At 56.7% G+C, this 26,956-nt stretch overlaps 2 protein-coding genes across 4 annotated transcripts in view; both read right to left on the bottom strand.

Moving 5' to 3' along the window:
• The window catches only part of SSC5D (scavenger receptor cysteine rich family member with 5 domains), a 24,323-nt gene extending 51 nt beyond the window's left edge, over nt 1-24,272 (bottom strand). The window contains 15 exon segments of the mRNA XM_029244289.1: nt 1-770; nt 772-2,210; nt 5,283-5,447; nt 12,283-12,450; nt 12,608-12,922; nt 13,005-13,577; nt 15,776-16,093; nt 18,665-18,841; nt 19,091-19,408; nt 21,189-21,497; nt 21,844-21,957; nt 22,147-22,266; nt 22,963-23,271; nt 23,594-23,620; nt 24,075-24,272. The exon segment at nt 1-770 is cut by the window's left edge and continues 51 nt beyond it. Of these exon segments, the coding sequence (XP_029100122.1) occupies nt 387-770; nt 772-2,210; nt 5,283-5,447; nt 12,283-12,450; nt 12,608-12,922; nt 13,005-13,577; nt 15,776-16,093; nt 18,665-18,841; nt 19,091-19,408; nt 21,189-21,497; nt 21,844-21,957; nt 22,147-22,266; nt 22,963-23,271; nt 23,594-23,620; nt 24,075-24,099 (4,761 nt within the window). The 5' untranslated portion in view covers nt 24,100-24,272 and the 3' untranslated portion in view covers nt 1-386.
• Nucleotides 24,273-24,334: 62 nt separating this feature from the next.
• Nucleotides 24,335-26,956, bottom strand: part of NAT14 (N-acetyltransferase 14 (putative)) — a 4,302-nt gene continuing 1,680 nt past the window's right edge. For 2 of the 3 annotated variants that reach the window (XM_029245378.1, XM_029245369.1), the window contains one exon: nt 24,642-26,246. In XM_029245378.1, coding sequence (XP_029101211.1) covers nt 25,698-26,246 — 549 coding nt within the window. In that variant the 3' untranslated portion in view covers nt 24,642-25,697. The other variant, XR_003797046.1, reaches the window with a different exon arrangement.

The raw sequence follows: 26,956 nt of genomic DNA, 5'->3' as shown, positions 1-26,956 counted from the left end.
CACCACCATCTCCACCGTCATCTCCATCCTCACCTCCATTATCACCACCATCACCATCATTATCATCACTTTCACCATTACTGTCACATTACCATCAGGATAGGCATCACCACCATCATGGTCACCTTCATCACCACCACCAGTATCATGATAACCACCCTCACCATCACTATCACCATTCTCGCCTTCACCATCATCACCACCATCATACTCATCACCACTATCACCGTCGTCCTCACCAGCCTCACCACCTCACATGGTGCCTGTTGTATTCACACCTCCTCTAGTCCCCCAGAAACATCATTCACATTTTGTTTTTAATTAGATACTTTGGTTTTCCTATTTGGGTTTGGGAGTGTCTTAAGTCCCTCAGACCCCAGATGAGGTCACACATCTCCCCGCAGAGGCCTCTCTTCCTCCTCTGGGGTAGTAGTGGTTGGTGCAGGTGTGCTGGGGGGCCAGGCCACCTCTGCCAGTCTCTTTACAACCTCACCCAGCTGCCCCAGACCCTGGGCAGCCTCCACCAGCTGGGTCAACCCCAGTCCCAGGGCGTGGCGCTCCTGCTGGTCCCGCTCCAGAGCCTGTGTCAGCCTCTGTAGCTGGCTACCCACATCCCTCACAGCGGCCACCAGCTCTACCAGGGCAGGCGGATCACAAGCCATGACCCTTACAGGTGGCACTGGGGCTTCACATGGGCCAAGGGGGCCTGGGCTCTGACCAGGAGTTGGCCCTAGGGTGAGGCGGTCAGGGGGAGGTTGATCCAAGGGGGGGGGCCATAGGGGACAGGTGGAGGTCAGGGGTCACAGCGGGGTCAGAGGCTGAGTGTGGAGTCTGGGTAGGTGGAGAGGTTACTTTGGGACTCTGGCTTGTGGGTGGTTTGAAGTTCTCAGTGGACAGTGTGTCTATGCCGGGGGCTGGAGAGGGCCTGCAGGGGCTGGACTCTGTTGCTGGACAGGGCTCTAGGCTCCACATCTGGGACGTGGAGGGGTGAGGGGCCCCCGTGAAGGTCAACCGGGGGTGTGGGCTGGGCTTGACTGTTGGTGCTGAAGAGGGAAAGGGAAGTTCTGTTCCCAAGGAAGTTAGAAGGGACTTGGCAGTGACCATAGGGGTTGAGGTGGGGTGAGGAGTCATGGTGGGGTAAGCAGTGGTGGTGAGGTGAGGGGTCGTGGCAGGGTAAGGGGTTGTGATGGGTTGAGCACTGGTGATGGGAGGAGGGGTTGTGGTGGGTTGCGGGGTCGTGGTGGGGTGAGGGGTTGTGGTTGGGTAAGGGGTTGTGATAGGCTGAGCACTGGTGATGGGAGGAGGGGCTGTGGTGGGGTGAGGGGTTGAGGTAGAGTGAGGGGTGGGGGTGGGGTAAGGGGTGGCGGTGGCGTGAGAGGTCATGGTGGGATAAGGGGCTGTGGTGGGGTGAGAGGTCGTGGTGGGATAAGGGGTCGTGGTGGGTTGAGGGGTTGTGGTTGAGTAAGGGGTTGTGATAGGTTGAGCACTGGTGATGGGAGGAGGGGCTGTGGTGGGGTGAGGGGTTGTGGTAGAGTGAGGGGTGGGGGTGGGGTAAGGGGTGGCAGTGGGGTGAGAGGTCATGGTGGGATAAGGGGTTGTGGTGGGGTGAGAGGTCTTGGAGTGAGGGGTCGTGGTGGGGTAAAGGGTGGTAGTGGGGTGAGAGGTCGTGGTAGGGTGAGAGGTCATGGTGGAGTGAGGGATGGTAGTGGGGTGAGGACTTGTGGAAGGGTCTGGGAAACTAGAAGGTTCTGGAGTTGTGTTGGGGTATGGAGATGTGTCCCAGACTGGGGTTGTGTCAGACTCTGGTGTCAGCTCTGAGGTAGGGGAAAGGCGGGTCACCACCGCCGGTGCAGAGGGGTCAGAGGTCAGTTCTTTGGGCATGGTGGGTGGTGGAGTGGGTGAAAGCCCAGGGGTCAGGGCTGGAAACACGGTGGCATCAGGGGCGGACAAGGTAAGGCCAGGGGTTGTCAAAGTGCGGTGAGAGTTCATCCAGGAGGCCGGGTCTGGGCTGGGCGGCAAAGTGGCGGGAGGGTCAGAGGTCACCTCCGGCGTTGAAGCTGCTGTGGGGATGAGCTGCGGCGCGGAGTCAGAGGTCAGGACAGGGCCCGGGGGCCCCGGCGAGGCGGAGGGAGCTGGGGAAGTGGTGGGGGGCGCAGTCCTGGCTGCTGTGGGCCGCAGCCGTCGCTCGGGCCACGGTTTCCTCAGTGAACCTGTTGGAGGAAAGACGGCCGGCGGAGGTCAGTCTGCTCCGCCCACCCCGCGGCATGGTCCGCCTCCTAGGGGTGGGCTGAACAATGGGAAGGCAGAAAGCTTTGTGACGTCACGGGTCGCTGGCAGACTTCATCCGCCCTAGTGCCCCACCGACACGCTTCCTCCATGTCTCCAGGCGCCACCTGGCGTCCTCCCCTCTGGGAGATGCGGAGATGGGCGGCAGGGGGGAGGTGGGATGTGGAGCGGTGCCTGGGATGCAAGAGGGGGCCGAAAGGCAGAGATGGGATGAAGGGAGATAAAGAGGGGGAGGGGAGTGGGAGACGGTGCATAGCATGAGGGGGAATCTGAAGGGTAATCTCAGTAATCAAGACAAATCTCTTTACGCCATATTTTTAAACAATCAAAATTAATACAAAAGATCTACAATGAACAAAAAGTCAAAATTTTAATCCAAGACAGGATCCGACCTACCTCACTGGAATCCCCCCTAAAATTGGCTCTGTCAGATCCTGGTGAGGTAGGTCAGATCCTGACTTTAGTTAAAATTTTATTTAGTTCATCGTGGATTGTTTTTGCATTCATTTGTTTTTTAACCTATGGTATTAAGATCTTATTTATCTTCATTACTAAGTGTTTGGAATGCCCCCAAATTTTAGGCCCGAGTAAAATGGGAAGGCTTACCCTCTTCCAGGCCCTGCTTCCAGGTAAATGTGAATTTTAAGCTCTTTTTAGAGATGAGAGAAATAAGGCCAAGAGGGTAAGTAACTTGCCCGAGGTCACACACAGTTTGAAAGTTGCAGGGACAAGATCTGAACCCAAGTCCTTTACATACAGAGTCTAGGCCATTAAGTATCACTTTCTCAGCCATGGAAATGTTCTGTGCTGTCCAATATGGTAGCCACTGGTCACCTGTGGCTTCTGAGCAGTCGAAATGTAGCTAGTTCAACTAAGGAATGAATGTTTCCTTTTTCAACTTTCTTTTTTCTACCTTTGAATGGATTTCTTTTTTTAAATTTTTTAAATTGAAGTATAGTTGATCTACAGTGTTGTGTTAGTTTCAGGTGTACAGCTGAGTGATTCAGATATATATACATACACACACACATATATACATATTCTGTTTCAGACTCTTTTCCCTTATAGATTATTATAAAATATTGAGTATATTCCATGCACTATACAGTAGGTCCTTCCTTTTTCAAATTTTTGATTCACTTAAATTTAAATAGCCGCCTGTGTCAGTAGCTACCATATTGAACAGCACAGCTCAACAGAATTCCACTTTTCTGCAGGGTCTTTGAGGTGCGTCGTGTCCCCCTGCAGGGTCAGAGGAGTAGTTAAGTAAAGGGCTTGGCCTCCAGCCAGGCTGCCTGGATTTAAACCCCAGCTCCATTACTTCCTAGCTGGGTAATCATGGGCAAGTTACTTACCTGCCTTGAATCTCAGTTTCTTCCCTATTTGTAAACCATAGATATCCACATACCTCCCTTGTAGAGTAATCATGAGGATTCAGAGGTCATGTGTGTGCAGAGCACTTACACAATGCCTAGCACATGATAAGCATTCTCATGATTATTTATACTGCCATAGTCATTGATGTCTGTGCCTCAATTTCTCTTATCAGTGAAATGGGAACAATTATAGCACTTACATCATTCATGTAGGGCTCATGTGGCTGCTACGAGGATTAACACATATAAATATGTTAAAGCATAATACATATAAAGTGCATAAAATAGTGCCTGACACATGGTATATTGCTTGATAAATGTTAACTGTGCCTAGTTATTATTTCAAGAATCTCAGCTTAGTTCGATAGAACAGGGACTCAGTAACCTAGAGTGGTACTGATTTTTAATTTTTCAGACCCAAGGTGCAGAGAGCTAAGCTACTCATACCCCACTGTACGTTGTCATTAATAGTCCCTGCGATGTCTTCTCTTGTTTTATTTTACTTTTTCTGCTCTTTAACCCCAATCTCCATCCCCTCATCCTCTCCCATAGGTACCTCCACTCTAGTGTGTTTCACATATGGCCTTAAACATATGTGTGATCTTAAACAATACGGAATGCATAGATGTGTTTATGTTAATATATAAGTGTATGTGTATTTTTGTGTTTGTGCTTTTAATTTCTGCAAATAGTATTCTGCTGGAAATCTCATTCTGTCTGACCTTCCCCTCAGTATTATGTTTTTCTTACCTATCCATGTTGCTGTGTATATAGCTCGTCATTGCTTTAGCTATTGCATAAAATTCCATCACGTGTAACCATTGCATCTCTCTTCCTTGTTACCCTGCTGTTGGACACTTCACTTGCCTCCAATTCCCTAATACATCCTCACACATATTCCCTTATAAGCCTGTGCAAGAATTTCTCTGGAATATAGATCTAGGAGCAGGATTGCTGGGTGATAACGTAGAATCATATTTAATTTCACTAAACACCACTAGGTTGTGTTTATCGAATTGCTACAGCCAGTGGGGATGCCTGTCTCCCCACACCCTCACCTACACTTGGTATTATCTACCTTTCAAATTTTTTTCCATGCTCGTCATTGTTTTAATTTGAATTTTCTGATTCATGATGAATGTGAGCACTTCCAGATATACTCGTTGGGCATTTGGGCTTCGCCTTGTGCAAATCACCTGTTTGTATCTTTTGCCCATTCTCTTATAGGATTTCTTATCATTTTCTTATTTGTCAGAGTGACTTACATGGTATAGGTTAGGGTTTCTCACCCTTGGCACTGTTGACATCCGGGGCTGGATGATTCTTTGCTGTGGGGGATACCTTGTGCACCAGAGGATGTGTAACAACATCCCTGGCCTCTACCCACCAGGTACCAGTAGCCTCCCTGCTCCCAGTCATGACAACCCAAAATGTCTTCAGATGTTGCCAGTTGCCCCCAGTTGAAGACCACTGGTATAGATAATAACCCCTTGTCTCAGGATATATTTCTGCCTGGTCTTTCTAGGGTGAGAGTTGGGTCACCATGGGGAAATCTGGAGTCCACCTCTCCATCCCACCACACAAGCACCCTGGCCCCCTCGCCCCAGCCACATGCCTCACCTGTATCCCCACGGACCCTTGGAGCTAGAGAGGGATGGCCTGGGCTCCTGATGGTGCCAGCGGTGCCAGAGGGTCCAGGTGTGCCTGCGGTGGGGGTCCCCTTGGCTGGGACCTCTCCTGAAGGTGTATCCCATGTCCAGGAAGGCTCATAACCATCCTCGCCACCTTGAGAGATATGGGGAGAACTGAGTAATAACAGTGTTGTGAAGATTTCTTTCCAAGATGCTGGGTTTTAGGAGGACTCCATCAAGAACACAAATTGAAGCTATCTTCCTGTTAAAATGTCAGCCCACCAAGTGCAGGCATACTCCCTGGGTCCGTGTGTACTCAAAATGTGCTCTAAGATATGGCCACATTCTCATTCGTGATCCATTAGTGTGTGATCGATGCGATTTTTTAATTAAAATATACATCGAAAAAAAGGAAGCAGCATTGCAGAGTTACAGCCCTTGCGAGGCCCAATCACATCCCTTCCCTTTGTCAGAGAAGCCTTTAGTTAATAGTTCCCAAGCATGCCTTTACACCTTAGCTATACAGGTGGGACTCCCTAATGCTATATTGTTTCCACATGTGTTAGCTTCCTACAACTAGAAAGACTGCACATATACATATATACAGCAAACACCTTCTCACAGCCTGCTTTTTGGCTGCGTTCCTTCCTAGCTGGCTGAGCAAGTCACTTCACTTCTCCACGACTCTGTTTCCTCACCTGTACGATGGGTATCGTGATGGCACCTACTCCATGGGGTCACAGGGCTGGCAAGTGATAAGCTGTCCTTTCAGTTAAATGCATATAACTCTACTTCCTTCTTTTTTTTAACCTTGTGTAATATTCTACCGTATGAACACACAACTGCCGATTTATTTATGCCCCTGTGGACGGGCGGTTCGGTTGTGGCCAATGTTTTGCTGCAGTGGATTCTTCATGAGTGGGAATTGCTCAACACCTAATTGTGGGACTGCCGTGCGGAAGGCATCTCTCTAGATGTTGTCAAACTGCCCACCTTTATCCCTCATCCTTGCCGCTGAGAGACATTTTAAATTTTTGGCAATCTCATGGGGAGCTGGTGGGCAAAGAAGCTGCAGTTTCCCTACAGATGACCAAACTGAAGCCCAGAGAGGGCAAGGAATTTTCCTAAGGTCACACAGCTAAGGAGCAGCACTGGGTTTCAGACCCAGCAGGTCTATCTGCTTCTGAGCGGCAACCTCTTCCCTCTGGGGGTAGATCTCCTGGGTCTCACCTCACTCCTTCCCTGTTGAGCTTTTATTTAGAATTTGATTCCAAGGTCACTCCCTGCTTCCCCTTGAGGAAGTTACACCCTGCTCTATGTTTCCTGGGTTCTTCAGAGCTAATTCTATCACAGGCTTCTTCCCAGTCTCCGTGGCTGGAGTGGTTATGAGTGTGAATTCTGCAGTTTGAATCCAAGCTCTGCCCTTCGCTGTCCTGACCTCTCCGGACCTCAATTTCCCTACCTATAAAATGGGGACAAGGATAGTACTCATCTCATAATGTTCCACGTGGAGGAGGTGAGTTAAACCATGGTATGCACTTTGGGGACGTCCCTGGTGGTCTAGTGGTTAGGACTCTGCACTTTCACTGCAGGGGGCCTGGGTCCGATCCCTGGTCGGGGAACTAAGATCCCACAGGCCACATGATGCGGCCAAAAAAACCCAAACAAACATGGGATGCACTTAGATGGTGCCTGGCACACGGAGACTATTCAATGAATATTAGCTATTATTGATGCTCTTATTACCACGCAACCTCTAAATGTAATCTGGCATTTTAATTTTTTTTTTTTTTTTTTTTGCGGTACGCGGGCCTCTCACTGTCGTGGCCTCTCCCGTTGCGGAGCACAGGCTCCGGACGCGCATGCTCAGCGGCCATGGCTCACGGGCCCAGCCGCTCCGCGGCATGTGGGATCTTCCCGGACCGGGGCACGAACCCGTGTCCCCTGCATCGGCAGGCGAACTCTCAACCACTGCGCCACCAGGGAAGCCTGTAATCTGGCATTTAATCTTGGATGCCCTCCGCTCTGTGCAGCCATGACATACAGCGATATCCCGAGTCCATGAGTCATCCCACCTCCCCACTGGGTGTGGAAACTCCATTAGACATGGCTGTCCATCTGCATAGCCTCATCCATTCCCGCAGCTGCAAATTCCCTCCTCCCAGGCACTCCTTGGAGCTCCAGGATTGCATATCTCATATCTCCACTTGGGTGTGTCGAACATCACTAATGGAGCTCTTAATATCCCCACTCTGGATCCTGTGCACCCACCCCGCAGCGTTCCCTGGTCCAGTAAAAGGCGGGCCCCCATCCCCTACCTCACTCTCTCTCCTCAACCCTCGCACCCAACGCATCACCCGAACCTACCAGCTCAACCCCCGGGATGTAGCTTGAACACCTGCACCTCTCTCGGTCTCCACTGCCACCCTGGTTGAGGCATCCCCCACTCTTACACCTACATCCCCCCCCACGGCATCCTGAGCGACTGCTTTGAAAATACACATGTGGGGGACTTCCCTGGCGGTCCAGTGGTTAGGACTTTGCTCTTCCACTGCAGGGGGCACGGGTGTGATCCCTGGTCAGAGAACAAAGATCCCACATGCCACAAGGCGCGCCCCCCCACCCCCCCAAAAAAGAAAGAAAATACACATGTGATCACATCCTCCATAACTTCAAGTGCTTAAAATGCCAAGGGTTTCTGCACATAGAATAAAACCCAGACACTGGCCTCATCCCCGATCACTCTCCCCCTGCCTGGCTCACTCCACTCCTGCCAGGCCAGCATTCTTGCCGGTCTCCCAAGGTCCCACCACAGGGCCTTTGCACATGCTGCTCCCTCTGTCTGGAAGGCTCCTTTAGCTCCCTCCAGGCTCCCCATCACAGCAGATGTCTTTACAATGGACCACAGACCTCACCTCCTGCCATCATCCCCATCAACCACTTCACTTCCGCCCCACTGACCTTACTGCTGTTTCTTGAACCAGCTAAGCACACCCCCATCTCAGGGCCTTTGCATGTGCTGTCCGCTCTCTACAGAACACTCTCCAAACAGATATCTGCATGGCTTCCCCCCTCTCCTTCTTGAGGCTGTCACTTAAATGGCACTTTCTTAGTACGTCATCTCTTGATCATCCTATTTTAAATTATAACACTTAGCCCTCCCTTCCCCCTCCCTTGCTGTGCTCATCACTGCTATGTTCCCAGGGGTTAGTACTCATGCCTGCCACACAGCAAACATTTCAGACATGAATTAATGTCTGCGTCTCCAAATTCCATCATCCAGGAAGCCTCAAGAAATTTTGCTTCAGTGAAATGGAAAGTGAGAATTCAACCTTCATAAGCTTCCAGCTTCATCTCCTGTACACTCTCTCTAGACTTACACAGCGGTCTCTCACTGGTTCATTCATTCATTCATCCATTCAACAAGTATGTAAAAAGTCTCTACTAAGTCTCTACAACATAGATCCCGTGGTAGACAGAATAACGCTCCCCAAAGATGTCCAAGCCCTAATCCCCAGAACCTGTGAATATGTTACCTTTCCTGGCAAAAGGGACTTTGCAGATATGATTATGGGTCCAGAACTTGAAATGAAGAGATTATCCTATGTTAATCCAAGTGGACCCAATCTAATCACACAAATCCTTAGAATGAGAGAATCTAACCTGGCTGTAGTGACAAAGATGTAAGGACAAAAGAAGGACCAGAGAGATAGATGCAGCATTGCTGGCTTTGAAAATGGAGGAAGGGGCCATGCGCTAAGGAATGGAGGGGCCTCTAGAAGCTAGAAAAGGCATGGGAACGATCCTCCCCTCAAGCCTCAGAAGGAACACAGCCCTGCCCTGCTGACACTTTGATTCTAGCCAGTGATACCCATGTGGGACTTCTGACCTCCAGACCAGCAAAATAATAAACTTGTGTTGTCTAAGCCCCTAATGTGTGGCCGTGTTATGGCAACAACAGAAACTGACATAGCCAAATACAAGACAGCTAAAAGTCTAGCAGAGACGACGTGCCCTAAACAGGCAATGCAATTTTCTCAACTCCAGCCTCTGCTCCTCTGAGAATCCCCTTCCTCCTGGTGTCTGCTGGTGAAAATGACACCATCTCTTCTGCGAGGTCTTTCCCAATTGCTCTACTAGAAATAATCACTCCGTCCCTGGGATCCTGCAGCTGTTGCTCATTTACGGTAAATAACTTTTAACAACCAATGTTTTGCGGTTTTAAATGATTTCACACACATTTTGCTCATTGGATTGGGACCTGAGGTCACCCAGCTCGTTGTTCTAATCCCAGCGCAGCCACAGCTGGAACCCAGCGAGCTGCACTACAGAATTCACTCTTGCAATGACTTCAGTTATTCCAGAATCTTTTCCAATCCAACGAGCAAACTGTGCGTGAAATCGTTTAAAATGGATCTCAATAATGGCTCCTAAGTTAAAGTTTAATTTCTCTGAGCCTCATTTTTCCCCCACCTGAAACACAGAGGCAACACCAGGACCTATGTCACCCAGTTGGAATCATGCGTGCCTGGCACAGTGAGCTCTCCTTGACTCTTTCCAGGGTCCTTGGAGTTCCGGTTTTCGTTTTTTCCGGAGGAAGAAACTGAGGTTCAAAGAAGCAGTCATTTTTTTCAAGGCCACCTTGCTAACGAGGATAGGAATTCCTGTCTGTCGTTTCCCCTCTCCCCACGCCACCCCGCACCTCCCTCCAAGTCTTCCCATTACCAAGGTTGTACACGTTACCCCTGAGATTTCCGTCGTGCAAATTCCTAGTTCTGTATTTATTTGTGCCTCGCGCCCAGCATCGGACCTCTCCGCCACGAGGGGGCGCTACGGGATAAGGGAGGTGGCGCCGGGCTGCAGAGAACAAAGCTCAGAAATCCTGGCCACACTGCCAGGTGAGGAGCATCACCTCTGGAAACTGAGCCCTAACTCACAGCTCGGGTGCCCCCCACCCCAAATCTCCGTACCTCCAATGCCTGCTTCGCGCCCCCGTACCCTCCCCGCCGGAACGAGACCAGACCGAGGCAGACGCCACTCTGTGAGGTCAGCGCCCTCTTCACCCGCTTTTATTGCCGCGGCGTGGGCCAGCTGGCCAATCAGGAGGCGCACCGCGTCTGTGACGTCACACGGCGCGGGGCGATTGAAATCTGCCCCGCCCGCCCCTCCATCCGAGGCCCCGCCCCTCTCGCAGAGGCCCTCGGAGTGCGCATGCGTGTTGAGCGTGTGAAAAACGCGGGAAAAGGTGCGAGGGGCGGGGTCCCGCGGACAGGAGCAGAAGCGGCGACACCTGGGGGGAGAGAGCGGTCGTCGCGGGGGGATGGGGTCGGCAGAGCCGGGGGAAGAAGCCGCCACGCGGGAAATGGTAGGATGGAGAGTCAGCGAGAAGGATGAGGAGACGGAGAAAAAGCTGAGGGTAGAACCGACCCTGGGTGGGGGGGAGGTTGAGTGGGAAACGGAGCGGAGGGCGCGATGGTGAGAGTGAAAGAAGAAGGATGACTCAAGGGAAAGAAAGAGAAACTGGCCGTGAAAAACAGGGAGAAACAGCGGTGACGGGGTGTGGACTTGGAGAAAAAATGAGGAAGATGGTGAGAGAGGCTGACGAGGCATAGAGACGAGGAGGGGCAGAGAAAGAGAAAGAAAAAAGAAACTCGGAGCTGAAAAGATAAACCGACCGTGAAAAATAGTGAGAAACGGAGACGATGAGCGTGAGAAACTGAAAATGTAAATAAAAAGAGGAGGACACAGGAGAAGAGATGAAGAGAAACTGGCCATGAAGTACAGTGAGAAATAGATACGGGTTGGGGGTGGGGGAGTGAGAAATGGAAAAATGAAAGAAAAAAGAGCCAGACGCAGAGGGGAAAAGATAAAGAGAAGTTGACTGTGGGGAAATAAAGAGAGAAATAGAAATGACGGGAGTATGAACTTGATAAGGAAAGAAAAAAAATTAGAAAGGTGATGAGAAAGAAATGGGCGGTGGAAAAAAAAGTGTTTGAGATGAAGAGGGTGAGAAATTGAAAGGGAAAAATAAATAAATAAAAATTTTTAAATAAAATTAAAAAGTAAAATAAATTCCTTTGGGACTTCCCTGGCGGGTCTGGTGGTTAAGACTCTGCGCTTCCACTGCAGGGGGCGCGGGTTCATCCCTAGTCAGGGAACTAAGATTGCCTGAGCCACACAGGTGAGGCCAAAAAGAGAGAGAGAGAGAAAGAATGTGAGAAACAGGAGCAGAGGGTGATCAAGAGGGACCCTGAGCACGGATAGGACAGAGATCTCACACACACACACACACACACACACACACACACACACACACAGAGGAAGGTAGAGAAATGGGCAACATCTGAGGGGGGTCAAGGCCCCGAGGGTGAAGGTCAAGGCCCCTGGCAGCAGAGATGGAAGGAGGGAAGCAGGTGACAGCGAGACAGAGGCGGAGGGGCAGAGAGGGACAGAGCTGAGGGGCTGGAGGCTGCTCCCACTGGCCAGAGGAAGGGGGTCCAGCTGAGGACAGAGCCCTCGACCTGGATGTCCCCACCCCGCCTCTGAGCCATAGCCCGACCCTGACCAGAGCGTGAGCTGGGAGAACAGGTTTGAGGGGCTGGGGTGGGGAGACAACATGGTGACAGGGTGGGCCTCGGCTGTGAGGTCTGGGGGGATTTCCGTCGAGGCTCCGGATCGAGGGGCACGGGCTCCCAAGGCCCCGGCTGGTTTACAGGAGGACTGCGGGCCGGGGCTTTGCCGAGCCTGGTCGGATTCTCCGCGAATCACACCGCAGGGGGTGGGGATGGGGTCTCCTTTAGGCTCTGGAGGACAGTGCTACTGCTGAGTCCAAGAAGGGAATGTTCTTAGAGTCTCTGGGGCCGAGGAAAACCTGTCTGGGGTCTCTGAGACCCAGGCCAGCTCATTTAGGAGGATCTTTCTGGAAGCCCGGCAGGGAGGTGCACAGAGGTTTATGGAGGGCCCCTCCCCACCCCGGCCATGCCCCTCACCTGTGCTTGGAAGGCGCCTCGTCGTTGGGGAGGGGGCCCCTGTGCTCCCCGCCGTGCCCCAGGGGAGAGTGTGTGCAGGCACCGCTGCAGCAGTGGTCCCCTTGGACAGGTCCTCTCCTGAGGTGGGGTCCCAGGTCCAGGGGGGATAGTCTGCCTCATCTGCATAGCCTTGGGAGAAAGTGGGGAAGGGGACAGCCCCGACCCGTCTCAGAGGTCCTTGCTGTTGCTCCGAAGTCCCCTTCCCGAATCTCCTGGAGTGACTCTGGGTCCCCACCCCCATGCCACCCTGACTCCTTGGCCACTGACCCCCCGCCCCCCGCCATACCGGTGCAGGTGAGCCCCACGTCCTCCTCGTGGTCACAGTTGTGCTGTCCCCACGCCCTAGCGGGGCAGTTGCTCAGCGAGGCCTCACTTCCCTTGCAGCCCACGTCATCCAGCCAGATGGGCCCGGTGCCAGGGCCGTAGTGGGTTTTGCCCACTCGGGGCCGAACCCTTCCGCAGCCCAGCTCCCAGCAGGCCACCATGCCATCCCGCAGGTCCCAGCTGTCATCACACACTGTCCCCCAGCGTCCAGCGTGCCACACCTCCAGCCGCCCGGCACACCGGTTGGGCCCATCAGCCAGACGAACCCGGAACAGGCCTGCTGGTAGACAGCCCAGATCAGGAGGGGTCAGCAGGGGTTAGGAGGGGTCAGCCTCACCCTCCACGTTCCTTCCTCTCACCTGATGCCCCAGTGGGGGAGGGGGCTGGGTCTTTGGAGGACTCTGGAGTACCTACTCCTGGGATCTTGGCCGATGGCTCCATGGTGGCCTCAGAGGTCAGTTCTCGGGGGCCCTGGGTGGTCGGTGTTGCCAGGGTCTTAGAGGTCCGTTCCCGGGGGACCCGGGGAGTCCGCCTTTCGGTGGTGTGTGAGGTCAGCCTGTGAGGGTCCTCCGTGGTCAGCCTGGTGGTAAACTCGGAGGTCGGTCTTCGAGAGGCCTCAGTGGTCGGAGTCGTGGTGGTCAGTGAGGTCAGTTCTGGGGGACTCTGGGTGCCCGTGGCCCTGGAGTGCTTAGGGGTTGGTATCACGGCGGGCTGAGTGGTCGGTCTCTTTGCGTTTTTGGTCACCCACTTCTTTGTGCTTTTGGGTATCTTCCCTGGGGCCTTGGTGGTGGTTTTCTCAGGAACACCGGGGGTCCGCCTCGCAGAGGGCTTGGTAGCCAGCTCCCCCGGGAGCCAGGCATCTGGATCTCTACCCAGGCCAGGGATCCAGCTCCAACTGAAGGGGTCTGAGATGGAGTCCAGGCCGGGGGTCCCTGGCAGACAGGAGGGGAGGACAGGGGAGACAGCAGACACCGTGATTGTCCTTCTCTCTCATCTCCCCCTACAGACAACCACCAAGTTCCCATGCATTCATTCACATCATAGACGTTTACAAAGCATCTCCTACGAGCCAGGCCCTGTGCCAGACCTGGGGCATACGGTGGCCAGCCACAGCCGGCACCATCCCACCTCTGGGCACTCACAATCATGATGCGACTGCCCCCCTTCACCCCGTCACACTGACCCATCCTCTCCATCTGCCCAGCCACTGCCTGGCTTCCTGTACCCTCTGACTGGTCTTCCCCCACACCCCGTGTGTGGGGGGAAGCTCTCACCGCCCACCAGGGTGGTACCAGGCCACTGCCCAGCTCAAAACCCTTCTGTGGCTCCCGTGGCCCTCAGGAGGGGAGGGAAAGGGGAAAGCGCCTTAGCTTCAGGCAGAATGGTTGACTCCATCCTCCCAGCTGCCACGGCTCACCTTACGTCTTTCTGATCAGCACAGGGAAGGCGGCAGACACCATGGGCGATGCCAAGGGTTACTGATGCAGGACAAGGGTTAATCTTGTCCAAAGAAAGGTTTGGCCCTTTGCCCCTGGCTGCCGGGGGGAAGGGGGAAGCTCCAAGCCCTTTCAACGTCCTGCCTGGTAAGAGTGTGTTGTTTCCCTGTGGGGCCAGAGCCACCTAAATCATCTCTGCTAACACTGTGACTTAACGGACCGCCAGTGGGCCACCAGCCACATCTCATGACTGAGCTCCTATAAACACTTTGACGCCAAGGCTGGGAGATCGTCCCTGGTTGGCAATACTTCACGTGCGTTGTCATGCGTCGTCGCTGGGAGAATTAAGTGAGGAAGCTCCACAAGGGTCTCTCCTGGACCCAGCCCCACATGCCTCTTCCCTCAACTGACTTTTTAAATTTTTGGCTGCGTTGGGTCTTCATTGCTGTGCTCGGGCTTTCTCTAGTTGCAGCGAGCAGGGGCTACTCTTCGTTGCGGTGCGCGGGCTTCTCATTGCGGTGGCTTCTCTTCTGGCGCAGCACGGGCTGTAGGCGTGCGGGCTTCAGTAGTTGTGGCTCGCGGGCTCAGCAGTTGTGGAGCGCGGGCTTAGCTGTTCCACAGCATGTGGGATCTTCCCGGACCAGGGATTGAACCCGTGTCCCCTGCATTGGCAGGCAGATTCCTAACCACTGTGCCACCAGGGAAGTCCTGATATGGACCATTTTAAAAGTCTTTTTGCGGTACGCGGGCCTCTCACTGTTGTGGCCTCTCCCGTTGCAGAGCACAGGCTCCGGACGCGCAGGCTCAGCGGCCATGGCTCACGGGCCCAGCCGCTCCGCAGCACGTGGGATCTTCCCGGACCGGGGCACGAACCCGCGTCCCCTGCGTCGGCAGGCGATCTCTCAACCACTGCACCACCAGGGAAGCCCAAAATTCTTTACTGAATTTGTTACAACATTGCTTCTGTTTTATGTTTTGGTTTTTTGCCTGCGAGGCATGTGGGATCTTAGCTCCACAACCAGGGATTGAACCTGCACCCTCTGCATTGGAAGGCGAAGTCTTAACCACTGGACCGCGAGACAGCTTTTCTGATTGTTGTGAATCCTTCTAGAAAACTATGGCACCCGAGGGTGGTCTTGGGGACCTCCCAAATGATAATGTGTCACACGGGTTTGCAGCGATTTGTCGGGGCGTCTCTTTCTCACAGTGAACTGTGAGCCTCTCGAAGGCCAGGGTTGCGTTCGTTGCATTCTGAGGACCCAATACCTAGCTCAGTGTCTGGCGCTGGATAAATAACGGCAAATGAATGAACACGGGCCAAGCCTGAGTCTACTTCAAGTGGCCCTCCCGTCACACGGGCTTCTTGCCATCTCCCGGTGCCCCATGCCTGCTTCCTTTCCTCTTCCTTTTCAGCTTCCCTCTAGGTGGGAGACTTCCTTGATTCTTGGCGGGAAGAAGAGGAGGAAGAATCCCAGCTGTGCCGCTTAGCTGCTGTGTAACCTCTCTGTGCCTCAGCGTCTTCATCAGTAAAATGGGCATAACATCCACCAATTTGGACGCATCGTGAGGTGTGAATACGGTCACGGCGGGGGCTTAGGAGGTGAGCGCTCAATCGATGTTAGTGCCAATGTTAGTTCCCGTTCCCTCCTCCAGGAAGCCCTCCCGGAGCCAGCGAATGGCCAGGGCCTCCTTACCAGTGCAGGTAACTCCAACGTCCTCGTTGTGAGCACAGTTGTGCTTCCCCCAGGGAGCGGCAGGGCAGTCAGCGAGGGAAGCCTCGGTCCCCACACACCTCACATCGTCCAGCCAGATGGGGCCGGCGCCCCAGCCGAAGCGGCCGGCAGCAGGGTCTGGCTGCCGAGGTCCACCGCAGCCCAGCTCCCGGCAGACCACAGCCGAGTCCCGCAGGTCCCAGCTGTCGTCACACACGGTCCCCCAGCGCCCACCGTGCCACACCTCCAGCCGGCCTGAGCACCTGCTGGGCCCGGCCACCAGGCGCAGCTGGGGGGACCCTGGGGTGGGAGAGACCCAAAGAATTCGAGTCAGACCTTCCTCCACCTCCGCTCCATCTTCCTTCCATTCATCCACCCTTCCTTCCCAGCAGCAAGTGTTTATCCAGGCCTGTGCTGTGCCATCGTCTGCATCAGGCACAGGAATAAAGAATCAGGGATAGGGAATTCCCTGGCGGTCCAGTGGTTAGGACTCCGTGCTTTCACTGCCGAGGCCCGGGTTCAATCCCTGGTTGGGGAACTAAGATCCCACCAGCCTCGCGGCACGCCAAAAAAAAGAAAAAAAAAAAGTCAGGGATAAAGGGTGGTTCCTTGGAAAGCTCAACTCAGAATTGCCATATGATCCAGAAATTCCACTCCTAGGGATATATATACCCAAGATAAGGTGAAAAAGGGCATTCAGTCAGATACCTGTATGCAAACATTCACAGCAGCATTATTCACAATAGCAATAATATGGAAACAACCCGAGTGTCCATCAATGGACGAATGGAATGGATAAGCAAAATGTTGTCCATCCAATTGATGGAATACTATTCAGCCGTTACAAAGAAAGAAATTCTGACACACTCCACAATATGGATGAACTTGGAGAACATTATGCTCTGTGAAATAAGCCAGACACAAAAGGTCCAATACTATACGATTCCATTTACACACAGTGCCTGGTTGGCAAATTCACAGAGACAGAAAATCAGATGGTGTGGGCCAGGGGCTGGGGAGACGGAGGGGAGGGTAGTGAGTGTTTAGTGGGTCTGGGGTATCTGTTCGGGATGATGAAAAAGTTCTGGAGATGGTGGTGGCCGCACAACATAAGTGTATTTTTTACGACTAAACTATATGCTTTAAAATGGTTAAAATGGGACTTCCCTGGCAGTCCAATAGTTAGGACTCTGCGCTTCCATGGCAGGGGGCGCAGATTTGATCCCCGGTCGGGGAAGTAAGATCCGCATGCCGTGTGGCACAGCCAGAAAAACAAAAAGTTGTTGAAATGGTCAATTTTACGTTGTGTATATTTTACCATAATTTTTAAAAAATAAAGAAAGTGGGCTGTGGAACAAGTTGCCTTCATTTGAGTCCTGGCTTTCAGACTTTTTAGCTGCGTGGCCTCATCTGTAACGTGGAAACCAGACGGTACCTACCCTGCCAGTGGCTGGTAGTTTTACCTGATGAAGGGGCTTGGAACAGCACTGGTCATGTGAGCCAGTGACAGCTGAGTCTATGGCAGCTGTTATCATTATTATTATTATTATTATTCAGAAAAAGGGGAAGCAGGCCTCAGCTAATAGTGATCAAGTTCCCACTTTTTCAGCCTTTGGCAACCTTGAGGAGATGGCTGTATTAATCATGGCTTTTTATTTGCGGTACCTGATGCTTTGACATCTCGGGGCCTTGCTGACACTGGAGGGATCGCTGATTCCCAGAGACAGGAAACCACTGGAGTGTGCCCTTCATATGAAACCAACCCACCCAAGAGCCCTCACCCACCACCTCGTGTCAGGCTCACACTCCCCGGCCACCATCCACCTGCCCCATCGCCCCAGGGCATGTACCCGACAACCAGGAGCAGCGCCTACGCTCCAGAGCCCGCTGAAAAGATGCAAACCAGCCCATCCGGAGTCATCTCACCCTGCCTTGTCCATTCCTCCCCATGAAGCCACACCCCAGGCTTTGCCCACCGTCGCCCCTCGCTCCCTCTGCCTCCTGCTGGACCCTGGTGCTTCCCGTGTGGCCCTGCGTCGTGTGCGGGCTGTGCCCCCTCCTCTTGGGAATTGTGAGAAACCAACTATCTCTGCAGTGACAGTGGTCTCACCTGTTGGCCGCACCACACAGCATGTGAGACCATAGTTCCCCAGCCAGGGATCAACCTGCGCCCCCTGAAGTGGAAGCGCAGAGTCTTAACCACTGGACCACCAGGGAAGTCCCTAAAGCCTGTATTTTAAAACAACATCACTGACTAGTTCTTTCGGTACTTGCGAGAAGGAGGCGGCCCTGTGAGTTTCAAGACAGCCAGAGCAGAGCATTAGACTAAGCAGGGGCCTTCTGAGTGTGGGCTCCGTCTCCTCCCCTCCACCCTTCCCTCTCCCCGAGACCTCTGAAGCAGTGAAGGAGGCACTTGGGGGCTGTGGGGAGGGGCAGGAAACAGAAGCTAAACCCCTACTCGGCGACAAAAAAGAACAAAATAATGCTGTTTGCAGCAACACGGATGGACCTAGAGATTGTCATACTGAGTGAAATAAGTCAGACACAGAAAGACAGATATCAGATGATATCACTTATATGTGGAATCTAAGAAAGGGGGTATAAATGAACTTATGTACAAAACAGAAGCAGAGTCACGGATATAGAAAACAAACATGGCTACCAGGGGATAAGGGGAAGGAGGAATAAATTGGGAGCTTGGGATGGACATATACACGCTACTGTATATAAAAGAGGTAATAAGGCCCTACTGCATAGCACGGGGAGCTCTACTCAGTACTCTGCAACGGCCTACATGGGAAAAGAATCTTAAAAAAAAAGCAGCAGCAGCTAAGCCCCACATTTGGGGTGCGGGGAGCAGGAGGGACTCACCAGCTTCCGGCCCAGGCTCCTGAGGGGCCGCAGGGGAAGCGGGCGGAGGTGAAATGCCGGCTATCCGCGCAGCCTGGCTCACCGTGGGGGGCGGGGGCCTGGATGCAGTTTCCCTGGGCCTGGAGCTGTTGCTGCCCACCGCAGGGGCCATGGGAGGGACATATCCCAGAGGCATACCTGGGGCGTGAGAGGGAAGAGGTGATCACCACCCACTGTTGTGCTACAGGCAGTTCCCCACACCTGCCACCCCAGGACCCCAGATGGAGACTGAGGTTTCACGATGAGCAAGACATGCGGCAGGTGGGCTGCTGGACGGAGGGAGTGAGGGGCCCTGGGGTACACCTCCGGAAAACACACGAGACACCCCAGCTCTCACCCCTCCACTCGAGGCCCCCCGCTCTGGCCTCTCCCCCAGGGCCCCCTCACCGTCACACACGGCCCCAGCGTCCTCTCGGTGATGACAGTCATGCTGGCCCCAGGGCCGCGCAGGGCAGAAGCGCAAGGCCGTCTCGTTTCCCCGACAGCGAAGATCGTCCAGGAGGATGGGTCCAGCCCCCTCCCCGAAGAAGGCGCCTCCAGGGGCAGCCAGCGCGCCCCCGCAGCCCAGCTCGTGGCAGGCCACAGCGGCGTCCCGTAGGTCCCAGGCATCGTCACACACGGACCCCCAGCGCCCGCTGTGCCACACCTCCAGGCGGCCCGCGCACCCGTGGGGGCCGTCTGCCAGACGCAGCCTGGGGGCCGGGCCTGGACATGGGGAGAGGGAGAACAGACAGACGGGAAACTGTGACGGATGAGCAGCTTTAGGCCACGCACACAGGAAACTGTGATGGACGAGCAGGTACTGAGCTATGCATGCAGGTGACTAGGATGGATGTGCAGGTACAGGCCACGTGCTCAGGTGACTAGGATGGATGAGTGGATATAAGCCTCATGCTCAGGTGACTAGGATGGGTGAGCAGGTACAGGCCACATGCTCGAGTGACTAGGATGGATGAGCAGGTACAGGCCACCTGCTCGAGTGACTAGGATGGATGAGCAAGTACAGGCTATGTGTGGTGTCCCGCTTCACGCCCAAGATGGGGCTGGAAAGCAGCCATTCCATCTTCAGTTTGCAAGTGAGGGAAAGACTCTGAGCTGGGAAGTCGCTCTCCAAGAGTTCACCTCTGGTCTATCCACTGCCCCCCATGTCCCTGCCTCCCCAGGGATGAGCCCTGAGGACGCTGGCCCTGATGCCCTCCACCCACCTCCCCAGGCAGGTCCCCACTCCCCAGCTGCCTTCTCCAGCCTGTAAAGCAGGGCTTCTCAGCCTTAGCATCCCTGACACGGCGGTCAGGTCATTCTCTGCTGTGAGGGGCCATCCTGTGCACAGTAGGATGTCCAGCAGCATCCCTGGGCTCCACCCCCAGATGCCGGCAGCACCCCCAGTGCCCCACACAGTCATGACAACCAGAAATGTCTCCATATCATCTGGGGAGTGCGGTTGAGAGCCACTAGTCTAGATGTTAAGCTCTTGTTGGTTTGGGGGTACATTTCTGTTGGGTCTTTGTGGGGTGAGAGTTGGGTCACCTCTGGGGAGTGTGGAGTCCCTCTCTCTAGCCTGCAGTCAGTGTCTAGAGAAAAGGACAGGCCAGAGAGGGTGAGATACTCCTGCCTGCATCACCCAGCTGTGAGTGACATGCTCCCTCATGGGGCTGCCCTGAGCAGCAGAGATGTTGGTAAGATACCAAGCCCCCGGGCCCCTCAATGGGGTTCACTTCTTCTCCCCAACAGCTTCTTCTCCCGCTGGAGACTCAACTCACCTCCTGGGAACTGGGCTTCAGAGGCCCCATTTCTGCCCCCATGTGCTTCCCACGGAGGCACCACCATCACTGCCTCTGGTCCACCAATCTGTGCCCCGACCTGTGTCCCCTTGGTCTCCATCCCCACCACACCCTACACGCTAGATACCCAGATCCATCTGTGTAGTGGGACAGACACGGCAGTCAAGTTCTGGGCCATCTGCTTTACATCTCTGAGCTTCTGTCTTGCATCCGTGAAGGGTGGGGCGAGGACATCCACCCAGGAGGCCAGGCAGGTGGGGGTGAGGCCCAGAGCTGGCTCCCAGCTTCCTCTGTAGCTCCCTCTCCCCTTTCCCATCCACCGACTGAAACATTTCCTGCCCCCTGTGCGGGTAGGTGGGCAGGCTCCTCTAGTGGGTGCAGCCCTTGAACTTTCCTACCCCACACCTGTGGGCCACCCCTGCCTCCTAAAAGTCAGGAGAGTGAGAACTGGGTCTGTGCCTGGTGTGGATGGGGCTTAATGAGTGTGAAAAGAAGGAAGGAGGGAGAGAGAGAAGGAAAGGAGGAAGGGAGTAAGGAAGGGAGGGAGGGGGGAGGGAGGGAGGGAGGGAGGAAGGAGGGAGGGGAGGGAGGGGAGGGAGGGAGGGGGGAGGGAAGGGGATTAGAGAGCTCCTTAAAGTTGAGACCTCGGTGAGTGGGGAGGGGGCGTGGCCCTGGGGGAGGGGTCTGGGGAGGCGGGCACATACCGGTGCAGACCAGTCCTGCGTCCTCGCTGTGGTCACAGTTGCTCCGGCCCCAGGGGCTTCGGGGACAGTCCCGCAGGGCCTGCTCCCCGCCTCCGCACCCCACGTCGTCCATCCACACGGGCCCTGCGCCCGGGCCGAACCGGGCCCCGCCGGGGGCGGCCAGCGCACCCCCGCAGCCCAGCTCGCGGCAGGCCACGGCGGCGTCCCGCAGGTCCCAGCCGTCGTCGCACACCGTGCCCCAGCGCCCGCCGTGCCACACCTCCAGGCGGCCGGCGCACCCGTGGGGGCCGGAGACCAGGCGCAGCCGCTCTGGCGGGCGGGCGGGGAGAGGGGCAGTCAGGGGCCTCGTGCGAGGCAGCTGGGGATACGCGGATTCAAGCCGCGGGGGGGTGGGGGTGGGGGGTGGTCAGTGGCCTGAGATGGGCCTGCCAGCCGGCTGTTAAGGGGAGAGCCAGAATCTGAGCAGGCCAAGGGCCTGGGTCCCGGGAGTGGACACCCGGGTCTCCTGACCGGGTGGGGAGCCTGGGCCTGACTGTGAATCCCCGGGGGATGCAGTGCCCCCGCATACCTGGGGGGGGTCCCAGTTTGGTCCAGCGGGGCCTAGCGCCTCACCCCATCCAGATTTGTTGCAGAGAGGAGGCCTGCGCGGACTTACCCTGGCGGGGGGCTCCGGCAGTCAGCAAAGGGGCCCTAGTGGACTTGGCGGGCTTGGGCGGCCGGGGGCTCTTCTTCCGGGAGCCGCTCTGGGGGGTCCCGGCTGGGCGGGGGGCTGCGTGAGGAGACAGCAGGGAGGGAGATCGGCAGCTGCACCTCCTGGGGCCGCAGGTCAGTCCCGAGAGTTCCCAGGGGTCCGAAGGGGGCCTTGGCGGGGGCCCTCGGGATTGTGGAGGAGACGGGCCTCTGTCCCTTCTCCCTCACAGCCGAAGCTGGAGACAGGGCACATGTGGGGGGGGCTCACCAGGCATCACCGGGGCCTCCTCAGAGCCGGGGCTCAGCTCCCCAGACAGCCCCGGCCAGGGGTCCCCATCCAGGACTGAAGGTGAGTCGTCCCAATCCCTGGAGTCCAACACACGCTGACCTTCGGGAGAGCAGCGTGTGGCTGGACCGCACTGGCTCTGTTTTGTCAGCCCCATCTCAGGCCTGTGGCCCCACCCCCTCCCCTCTTTGCATGGCTGAGCTTTGTCCCACTCACGAGGAACACGCCCAAGCCAGAGAGGTTCCCTATCAACTTGTACCCTTGCCTTCGTCTGATACGAAAACAGGAAGGATGCCTTTTGTTGACATAGAGGATTAATGGTCCCTGAGGAATGATGGTCATAAGACCCCCTGGGGGAAGGAAAACATGCTTCTCCCTTGGTACTCAGATTCTGTCTCTAGCGTTGGCCCCTTTAAATCTTCCTGCACCCTTTGCGGTGGTGCGCAGCACAGCTGCAAATAAATGGATCACTGCCCACCAGATCCATCCTGCCTGTATGAGTTCCCCACAGTAAACTTCATAGTTGTTCTTTACTGCTTTGTTTATTGGTCTCAAAGTTCCCTCTCAGTTTGGAAGATATTACTCAATATCCCCGCCATGCGATCCCCAGATGCTATAAAGAGGGCAGGCCCTGAGTGAGGCAGGAACCCTCCAAGGTAGTGGTAAGTCCTGGCTTTGCAGGGGGTGTCAGGGGTGGGGTGTCGGACTTCTGGATTCTCAGAGTTACTGGACTGAGGACTTGTGTCCCTGGGTCGTCTCTGAAGCAATGTCCCTTGGAGGGGTTCGAGGGCCCCTTACCTGCACAGACGACGCCTGCGTCCTCCTCGTGGGAGCAGATGTGGGCCTTCCAGCCGCGGTGGGGGCAGAGGCCCAGCTGCTGCTCACCGCCCCGGCAGGCCAGCTCGCTCAGCCACACGGGCCCCGCGCCCTCCCCGAAGAAGGCGCCTCCAGGGGCAGCCAGCGCGCCCCCACAGCCCAGCTCGCGGCAGGCCACAGCAGCATCCCTCAGGTCCCAGCCATCGTCGCACACGGTGCCCCAGCGCCCGCCGTGCCACACCTCCAGGCGGCCCGCGCACCCGTGGGGGCCATCGGCCAGACGCAGCCACTCTGGGGAGGACAGAGGAAAGGCTGTGATGTCCTGGAGACCCTGGGGCCAGGGGGAGGGTACGGGCTGGGGGCTGTCTTGCAGGGCATCACCGGGAGGCCAGTGTCCTGGCCGCTAACGGGGAGCCCAACTCCTGGGTACCCAGGGGAGCAGTGGTGCCCCGTAGGAGGCAGGAGGCTGTCGCCCAGGTGGTCCTGGGGGAAGTGGTGCCCGAGGTCATAGGCGGATGGGGGCGAACAGGGTCCCATTGGAGGGTGAGGCTGGGCACGGGGTGGGCCTGCAGCTGAGTGAGGCCAGATGGAAGAAGTGTTTGGGGCCACTTACCAACAGCCTGGATCCCCATCAGAGCCACTGGAAGGGAGGTTGGAGGGGTGGACAGAGTGAGGCCTCATGCCTCTGAACCAGAAACCCCGCCGCTGGGAAGCAGGACTCTGGGTGGAGGGCCTGGCGAGGTTCAGGTCCTTGAGGTGGGCGGGGCCCCAGATGCCTCAGGGCAGGCGCCCAGGCCCTTTGCACTCCCCCAGGGGCCTGACTAAAGGTCAAATGATGGGTGACCCCCCCACAGGATCAGGGCTGGTGGGGCGGGGGTGGGGGGGTAGGAGGTAGGTCTCTGGGGCTCCTAAGAGGGTAGGACGGGGGTGCCAGAGGCTGGGTCCCTGGGGGATCAGGCAAGGGAGGGCCAGATGTCCTGTATCCCCCAAGCAATAGGGATGAGGCCCCGGAAGTCTGAGGCTCTCCAGTGGGTGAGCTCAGGGGTCAGAGGGTGGGGCCCAGGCCCGAGTCCCCGGGGAGAAGGGTCACTCACCGAGGAGGCAGGCCAAGACCCTCATGTCTGCAGAGTCGGGTTAGGGATGGGGTGAATGGGGAGAGGAGCAGGAGAGGGGAGGAGCTAGTGGCCACGGGAGGGGGGAGGGAGGGAGAGAGGGAGGCTCCTGCCAGAGGCGCCCGGGACCTGGGGAGGAGCAGGCGGGGGCTGGACGCTCTGCCAGGAGGAGGAGAGGCTGCCGAGGAGGCAGCAGGGGACGGGAGGGGGGGCGGGGAGGGGGCTGGCCGGCGGCTGAGGCCTGGGGAGGAGGGCGGTGGCAGGCAGCAGGGAGGGTGTCCAACTGCAAACACCCACTGGGGAGCCGGCCTGGGGGCAGCAGGCTGCAGGGAAGCATCCAGGCAAGGGCGTACGCTGGGGAACAGGGGTGCACGGGTGGGGTGCCCACCCATCTGCCTCCTCTCTTGTCCAGCCAGGGAAGCGTGCTGGGACCAGAGAGCATCAAGGATGGATTCACATCAGATGCCGGGGTTGGGGACCTGGCACAACTGGGGCTCCCGGTGCAGCAAGAGGGCTTGCAGCCAGACACCAGGAAGAACTTCCTGGATTGGGAAAAGAGACAGAGAAACTCCTCTCTCCATCCCCCCCCCGGTGGATCTGCACGCAAAAGTCCCCAACCTCCTGCCTGAGGGAGCCGTGGTTGAACTTGCGTGTCTCCCGAGGAAACTGGGGTCAGGGGTTGGGGGACCAAGGGTCAAGGCTTGGGTGAGGGAGGGCGACTACACACCCACACACACACACACTCTCTCTCTCTCTCTCTCTCTCTCCCTGCACTAAGCAGCTGTGAGGCGGAAAAACTTCGGTAATGGGGAGCCTGAGTCAGAGGGCTGGCAGGGAGCAGGGCTGCCTTGAGCTCATTGCCTCCCCTGCCCCCAGTCCAGCACCCCCGCTGCCAACAATTAATGTCAGCCTCGGGGAAGGAGGAGCCAGACGGAAGGGGGGCCTCGGAGACAGACTGGAAAAGGCATCAGAGAGAGGGAGACAGGCGCACAGCAGTTGCAGGCTTTATTAACAAACGGGTGTTAAAAACCAGATGGGTCTGCCTGCCCCTCTGGGCTCGCACCTTCCCGGGCAGGGGCTGGCCGGGAGGGCAGCACTGTGCCCACCACCCCCCTCCCTCCCCTGGGGCTCTCGAGGCAGACGACCCTCCCCTGTAGAGGCGCCCCTCACCCTCTCTCTGCCTCTGCAGCCTCACCCACTCCAAGCACAGCATCAAGCCCCACCCCATTCCCTGGGGGCCTTGTCCCGGTTTGGGGTGCCCCTGCTTAAGTCCTAACCCTGGTCGGGGTGGGGGGCAGGCTTGCTCGGCCTCCTCTCCTCCTGCCCCACGTCTCTCCCAGGCTCATAGCACAAACGGCACAGGCTTGACAGACAGGCAGATGGGGAGACTTCTCAGTGCAGACAGAGTCTGAGGCAGGGGTTAGATGGGCCGACCTCTCTGAGAAGTTCAGACAGACGTCAGGCTGTGGTGGGGTCTCTTGCCCTCTGCAGGGCTCAGTTTCTGGGCCCTGGGTGGGCTGGGGATTCATGGAAGGACGGTGTGAAAGTGTCTGCACACAGGAGGTGCTCACTAAGCGCTGGTTTTCCTTCCTCCAGGGTCTGGCGTCATAGTTCCTTGCTGAACTCCCTCACCAGCGTGTAGCCCATGCAACCCCAGCTCCCCTCGGCCTGGTAGCCACAGCCCTCAAGCATCCCGGCCACGCCCCACGCTGCCACGGCCACCGGGACCACTAGCCGGGCCCGGGGCTCCCCCATGCCACCCGCCCAGGCTCGAGCCCGGGATTCGGCAAAGGCCAGCAGCCGCCTGCCCACGCCTCGGCGGCGGTGCCAGCGAGACACAGAGAGGCGGGTGACCCGGGCCCCGTCTCCAGCGCTGGAGCCTGGGGCCAGGGCCAGGACCCCGCACACATCCCCTGAGCCCCGCACTGCCACCCAGGGCCCCCCCAGCCCGCCCGGCGGGGGCAGCGAGCCCCACCGGGCCCGCAGGCCCAGCTTCATGGCCGCCACGGCCAGGAACACGGGCAGGAGGAGGGCCAGGGCGAAAGAGGCCAGGACGAAGCGCAGGCCGCTGCTGGCTGCCGCCAGGAGGAGCAGGGCCGGTGGCCGCGTCAGGGCGTGGAGGGCCACGCGGTTCTCTGTGTCCTTCACGCCAGCCTGCAGGCAGGAGGAGCAGTCAGAGTGGGGGGGCTCCCGTGGGCAGCAGGAACGGGGCGGGGAGGAGGCAGGCCCTGCCCGGGAGGGATCCGGGGCAGGGGTTGCCGGAGGAGAAAGGAAGGCAGTGAGCTGAGGCCTGTGGCGGAGGGTCCAGGACCACACGGCTGGCACACTGGGCTCTGAATGAGTGAGCTGGTGAATTAGGAACTGTGAGGGCTCCCACTTCAGTGGAGAGGCAGGCATCAGGGGAGGCTGGATGGAGGAGCTGACCCAAGCAAGAGAGAAAGCTGGAGGGGCGCCTGGGGCGTCCTCGAGTGCCAGGCTGAGGCCCAAGGGCTCTACTTTGAAAAGCAGGAGGCTGGGGCGTAGGGAAGACTGGAAGTGCGGAGGATAGGGAAGGAGTTGGTGTGTCAGCCCTACAGCGGTGAAAACCCTTTTTGATCCCCAGGGTAGGGAGAAAGAACTAGAGAGAGGAGGGCCCAAGGGCCCTCTTAGGAGCAGCAAAAGACTGCTTGCCGGGGGGGGGGGTCACTGCTGGCTCAGGAAGGTGACTGAAGCCACTCAAAATGCCGCCCCTGCCCCCTCCCAGGCTCCGTGGTGTGTCCCCGCCCCACCCCCATGTTCATTGGTGCCCCCTCATTCTGTCCCCGCCCCCTCCCAGGCTCACTGGTGTCCAGGCCCCCCCCACTGGTACCCTCCCCCAGACTCAC

This window comes from Monodon monoceros, unplaced genomic scaffold (assembly GCF_005190385.1).
Source record: "Monodon monoceros isolate NGI ecotype Baffin Bay Population unplaced genomic scaffold, NGI_Narwhal_1 Super_Scaffold_10, whole genome shotgun sequence".
In the NCBI taxonomy this organism is placed as follows: Eukaryota; Metazoa; Chordata; class Mammalia; order Artiodactyla; family Monodontidae; genus Monodon; species Monodon monoceros.
The sequence above is the reverse complement of the archived record's forward strand: the minus strand, read 5'-3'. Positions and strand labels throughout refer to the sequence as shown.